Below are 6,316 nucleotides of genomic sequence, written 5' to 3' on the forward strand. Positions count from 1 at the left end.
ACAAGTACACCAACTTTTCAATAGCTTCAGCATTCTTTTAACTTGGTTAAATTTGAGGGCCATGAGCCATAACTTCACATCTATTGCTGAAGCCAGCACCAATTTGAGACCAAACAACTTTCTTACTTTCTAACATTATGTACGCTTTGAGTATACCGATTATGTGAAAGCCAGCAGCCAAAATGTCCAAAAACTAACCAGAAAAAAAAACATAAACAAGTAGGAAAGGCATACAAACTCTAGATTATCATTACAAATCTCTATATCAATTCTCAAAAAAGTTAAATGAGTGATCTAAAGGTCTTTGAAGTAACTTTTACCTAACGGTTACTACTACTACCGGTGATGCACGTGGAGCTTCTAAGAGATTTTTTACCATGTCATACTCTTCATTCCAAATACCCATGCTGACTCTGCCCACGCTGTGTATGGTCACCTTCTTCAGCTTGGGTGACCTAGCCAAGATAAACTTTACAAACTCCATTTCACGCCTTGAGTTACAGAAACCTTCAATCTTCAATTCATACAGATGCTCCAACCAAACATCTGAGTATTCTTCCCACAAAACGGGGTACTCCTCATGACTAGTATAAAATCTATCAAACTACATAAAGGTTCGTTATTTTTGCGTCTGTGTATTTTGGCATGAGAATCACTATACGCAATATAATTACACTACTTACCTCTAGCTTAATTTTCTCCAAGTTCGGGGAACATTTGATCAAAACAAGAAGAAAAACAAATCCAGAGCCGTCACTAATACACATTTCTTGGAAACAAAAGTATTTGAGGTGGATTAGTTTGGTTGGGAGCTCTTGCGGAAGCGGGTCCAGTACAAGCCACTAGAACCATAAGTTTAAAACAAAGATTAACAAGTAACAACCAAAGTTCAAAACTTTTCCTACATTTATATATAATGTGAATATATATGTTACCTCAGAAACATTTAGCCTAGTAGTTAGATGCTCAAGCACAGGTAAACACGCGAATAGCTCATTAATGGTGCACTTATCGCCAGAATCAGTTCTTATATGCTGCAGCACATGACAATATTCAGATAAGTTTCAAAAGCCCATGACATGAAAACGCATATTCAAGCGAGAACTTACCAGATCGAATCTCTTAAGTGATGGACTATTGGATAAAATATATAGAAGGGTTTTTGTAGAGATATCTACATAAAACAAGTCTAAGCTTTGAAGGCGACAAAATACATTGAATGTTGTTGGATAGTCAAGTTCCCAAAAACTGAGATCCAAATCTGTTAAGTGACGCATCGAGAAGATAGATACGGGTAATTCATAACCAGGGTCACACCAATCCACCCCTAAAAGTTTTAGTTTCTTGATAATATGGTTCCTTGACAAACTAAGTATTATCGGATCAAATTCCAACAAGTCATAATCGCTACCCATGTTAAGCTTGAGCTCGCGTATTGGACTCTGGCGGAGTAACATAACTTGGCTTAACTCATAAAAACCTTTAAACGCGATTCCCGTGTCTTTTGTTACGTCTTGCTTCCTTGACAGTGTCCCGAGACAAAACTCGAGTTTAGGAATTGTGGTCCAGCTGTACCTCCATTCCCGTGAGAGAATACTTGTCCTTGCCGCCTGTTTAGTTGGTAAGAGAGATAGGATGGTTTCTATTATGGGTTGAGGAAGTGTGCTGATCCTATCCAAAGGCAAACGTTGGGCTTCACACAGACGTTTAGTTTTTTTCATCTTCGGTTGTCTGGTTTGTTGTATTGCTATTGCTAGCTACTAAACAATGCTGGAAAAACTAGTAACTGTAAATATCAACTTGAGATAAATAAAGTGATAATAAGTTGAGGATGCAGCACACAACAAACCAAGTTAGAGGTGCACAAATCGGGTTCAACTGGAAAACCCGAACCGGTTCGAAACCGGTTTTTTCACACCGGGTTGTAAAATGGCACCGGTTCCAATCAAGAACCGGTTCGGTTCCCGACCCGAACCGATGCCCAGATATGCTAACTTTTAAGAACCGGGTAGGGTATGAACCGGAACCGGTTTTTACGTAAAAACCGGTTCCACTGGTTTTTTTTTAAATTTAAATATCATAGCCGTTAGGAACCGGTTCCAACGGCTATATAGCCGTTTTTGACCGTTGGAACCGGTTTTTTAACTATAAATAGGTTATTTTTTTACTCTAAATAGCAAGGTTTGTTTGTGTACTTGTTAAACCACTTCCAAAACTATAAAACACACTCCAAACCACAATTAACCTTAAACCGACAACAAATGGCAACTAATGATGACGTTGTTATGGTGATCGAAACAACAAGATGCCCCGATGTTTGGGTTCATTATGATTTGTGTCTCATGACCGACTCACATGAGTTGGCACGTTGCAAATATTGCTCGAAGTTTCTTAAAGCAGGGTCCAACTCGACATTACGAAAACATACGAATAAGTATTGTCGAGAGAAAAGAAGTTTGGAAGCTAAAAAAACGGAAGTGGGAGAGTCGTCCGGCTCTACAACCCAAAAATAAGTATTCCCGGATTAAAACGACGGACTTTGTTTTTTATGTTTTAGTTGTTATGTTTAGTATCGTTTATGTTTTAATAATGTTTGTAATAGTTATTTTTTAAATAAATAAAATGTTCGTCGTTATTAAAAAAGTAACAAAAATTAATCATGAGTAACAAAAGTAATTATAATAAAACAAATCAAAACTAAATATTAGTTGAACAAGTTACAAATAATTTTACCAAAATAAATAATTACAACTCTTCTTCGTCTTCATTCTCGTCTTCACCCTCGTCTTCGTTATCGGAAGAAACCCCGTCCTCCGCCTCCTCATCATGAATATGACGCTCTATTGGTATTTCATCTTCAAAGTTCGCCTTGTGTTGTACACGATCCACCGCATCCAAATGGTCCTTTAGGCAAATGCAAACCTCTAGAGACTCGGGAGTTAGTTTTGTTCTTCGCATAGATAACACCCTCCCACTAAGAGAAAAAACCGATTCGGAAGCAACCGTTGAGGCTTGTACGGCAAGCAAATCACGAGCCATGGCGGATAGAATGGGAAATTCGTTTTGTTTACCTTTCCACCAAGCCAACAAATCAATATTGCGAATTTCGTCGACCGTTGCGCCCTCAACATAGTTTGCTCCACTATATCGACCAAGTTCGCTACTTGGTGTGTTTCCTCTTTGCCTCTTAGATGCCGATTCACGAATCCCATTCATCAAGTTTATAAGTGGGTCATTGCAGGCCTACTAGTTGTTGTTTTTTTCACAAAAGACGATCTCGTGCTTGGACCATACATTTGAAAATAATGGTCATAAAGGTCTTGAAGGTTTTTGTTGAACTTGTCATTCGCTTCCGTCGACAACTTCGGGTCAATCTCGTGCATACCTAAGTTGTCGAATATTTTCTCAATCGTTGTTTCAACCCCATTAACATTCCAATAGGGGTTTAATGAGGCGGCACAAGTAAAGACCGGCGGTATGTTTTCAAAATATTTTATGAACTTTTCTTTCATCACCGCAACAATATTTTCGAAGAGTTTGTTCTTCTCCGCAAAGCTTTTAAAAACACAAGACATATAGTACAATTCTTGCAAAACCCAACAACTAGTAGGGTAATAGACTCCCGATAATTTTGTTGTTGACTTTTTGAACACGTCAAGATACTCCAACAAATAACCGACTTGGACCCAAACACTTTCCGGAAACATATCGGCCTCGCGTTCTTCAACAAGATTGTTATGAAAAGCTTGTAAAGTTTGGCGTTGGGCAAAAGCACACTTTAACATATGACAAGTTGAGTTCCAATGGGTTGGAACGTCCCAATACGGCCCCAAATACTTTCTTTCAACCGACTTGCAATAGTTCTTATATTCAAGATGTCTTCTTTCACCACTTTTGAAGACATCTTGTAACATAAGTCTAAAGTATTTTAAATCATCACAAATGTTTTCATTGTCAAGACCTATTTGAACAACCAAGTTGATGATATGTGCAACACATCGGACATGAAAAAAATCCCCGAAACAAGGTGGTGAATATTTAATGATAAATTTTTCAGCCACCTTAGTATTGTTTGAAGCGTTGTCAAACGAAATCGAAAATATTTTATTTCTCAAGTTGTAAGTCGTTATAACTTCATCAAGTAATTCAAACAATTTTTCGGCGGTATGTGGGAACGGGAAGTTTTCAAAAGCGATGGTGCGTTTCATCAATTGCCATGTCACCGGATCAACCCAATGAGCGGTGACACATATGTATGATTCGGGCAACCCGTGTGGTGCCGACCAAACATCGGTAGTTAAACTAACCATGGCTTCTAAAGAATGAAAAGACTCGATTAACTCTTTTTTAGCACACTCCCACAACCTGATACAATGACGTCTTAAGGTAGTACGACTTACATGTGTGTATCTCGGTTGTAGAGTTTCGCGAATCAACGACGTCAACTCCGGGTCATCAAAGTGGTTAAACGGCAAACCTCGTTGAATAACGAACTTTGCCATTCTATCTTGAACTTGAGTCGTGTTGTAACGAAATAGTGTACCATCTTTACCCAAGTCAATTTGATCGGTCGCGCCAATCCCTTTCAACGCCTTGCAATATGGCTTCTCGATGTGCTTTCTCAAAGTAGAGTTGGAATCGTGCTTTAATATTGAACCACATAGTTTACAACGAGCCTTTTGATAACCTTCGTCATCCACAATCAAATCCCAATTCTTCCATATGTCTTGGTTGCGGTTATGGTTGACTACCGTAACAACCCTTGGGTCCTCCGTAACAGGAACGGGGGCAACAAAAACACTCTTCTTAGCCTTCTTGTTAGTTTTTTTGATGGGTGCCATAATAATATTTAGTTGGATGGTCGGGTAACGGAACGGGTTTGCTAAAGGAGTAGTATTTTAGTTTGTTTTTGAGTTTGGTGGTGAAATTAGTGGTGGAAAACAAGTTATATATAGGTTTGGGCATCAAAAACCGGTTCCAACGGCTATATTACCGTTGGAACCGGTTCCAACGGATCTATTGTCTCTCGAAAACCGGTTCCAACGGCTATATTACCGTTGGAACCGGTTCCAACGACTAATTGGTGGCTAAAAAACCGGTTCCAACGGCTATATTACCGTTGGAACCGGTTCCAACGGCTACTTTGACTTTTGTTTGACTCTTCAAAAAAAACCCGCCGAACCGGTTTTTCCGGGTACGAGCCGAACCTGTTACAATTAAGAACCGGGTAGGAACCGGGTTGGAACTGATACTAACATACAAATATGAGAACCGGGTACGATTTTCGGGTACAAAAATACCCAAACCGGGTATTGTACCAACCGGGTTGGAACTGGAACCGGTTCCGGTTCGGTTCCACCAGTTAGGTTCCGGAACCGGTTTTTTTGTGCACGTCTAAACCAAGTATTCAAACAAAGAAAAAGTCCACCTATTAATTAGCATTTAGCAGCTTACATGAACAACCCCTGTTTGGCATTTACCACATAATATGCATGTTTTATTGGTGAATTTTGAAATAGAGAGTAACAGTTCCCACTTGTAATTGAATAACTCAACCAATCAAGTTAGTTAGTGCGAATCGGAAACAACCAAGCAATAGTAATAATAGTGCTAAAATATGAATAAAAATAGAAAGTGATGTTACCAGAACACTTGCTGGCGTAGGGACTCCGTCGCCTAAACCTAACGGACGCCGACGGTGGCGTAAAACAGAAGACGCATATTCCCTCAGTCATTGGGTTCTTACTGACATAGGGTTGTTTTGTTGGGCCTAAACTATTTCACTCTATTTTAACCCACCCTTACTTGGGGTTAGAGGTGCGGTGCATAAGCATAAACTGGGTATTTCTGGAGCCGGATTGGAACAAATTCCGGTTATCCGGTTATGTTCAACAAAAGTCAAAACCGGGTCCGGGTAGGAATTTATAGTTGGATTTTCTAGGGTTTTTTTCGAGTTTCGAGTAGGATAGGGTCGGGTTTTGACCGGGTATTGGTGGACACTGGTTCCGGGTACAGTTTCGAGAAGAAACCCAAAGCCTGGTCCGTACCCGCAGGTAGGGTAGGGCCAGGTGCAGTTCCGGGTAGAAACCGTCTGGTCGGGTCCGGAACCGGTTTTTGTGCACCTCTAGTCAGGGTTGAACTAGAGATGCCAGGTTAAAGGTATGGAATTGGGTCCAGGTATGATCGGGTATTGGTCATATCCGGGTCAAGTTCGGGTTCATGTATTGTCTCTATAAACCATACCCTGTGTAACGGGTTCGGGTTGAGTATAGAACCGGGTACTCAAAAACCAGGTATTTGAATACCCTATTAGCGG

General features: G+C 40.0%; 1 protein-coding gene across 1 annotated transcript; it reads right to left on the reverse strand.

Annotated features, from left to right (window-relative positions):
* Positions 1-222: 222 nt before the first annotated feature.
* LOC143557365 (F-box/FBD/LRR-repeat protein At1g13570-like) lies at positions 223-5,746 on the reverse strand. Its single transcript, XM_077046460.1, has 5 exons — positions 5,645-5,746; positions 1,110-1,786; positions 936-1,034; positions 684-842; positions 223-604 (listed from the first exon to the last, which is right to left on the reverse strand). Exons 2-5 carry the CDS (start codon positions 1,719-1,721, stop codon positions 317-319), a joined length of 1,158 nt encoding a protein of 385 aa, XP_076902575.1. The 5' UTR covers positions 1,722-1,786; positions 5,645-5,746; the 3' UTR covers positions 223-316.
* Between the last annotated feature and the right edge of the window lie 570 nt (positions 5,747-6,316).

This window comes from Bidens hawaiensis, unplaced genomic scaffold (assembly GCF_021521415.1).
Source record: "Bidens hawaiensis isolate Kalapana, Puna unplaced genomic scaffold, B.hawaiensis_p1.1 tig00018938_1, whole genome shotgun sequence".
NCBI lineage: Eukaryota > Viridiplantae > Streptophyta > Magnoliopsida > Asterales > Asteraceae > Bidens > Bidens hawaiensis.

What these genes read in the sequence shown, in the direction of transcription:
- LOC143557365 (XM_077046460.1), bottom strand. Translation starts at nt 1,721, where the DNA reads ATGAAAAAAACTAAACGTCTGTGTGAAGCCCAACGTTTGCCTTTGGAT. An exon ending in CACTTAAGAGATTCGATCTG is followed by an intron (nt 1,035 to 1,109) that starts GTAAGTTCTCGC and finishes CATGTGCTGCAG; the next exon opens with CATATAAGAACTGATTCTGG. An exon ending in CTAGGCTAAATGTTTCTGAG is followed by an intron (nt 843 to 935) that starts GTAACATATATA and finishes TTATGGTTCTAG; the next exon opens with TGGCTTGTACTGGACCCGCT.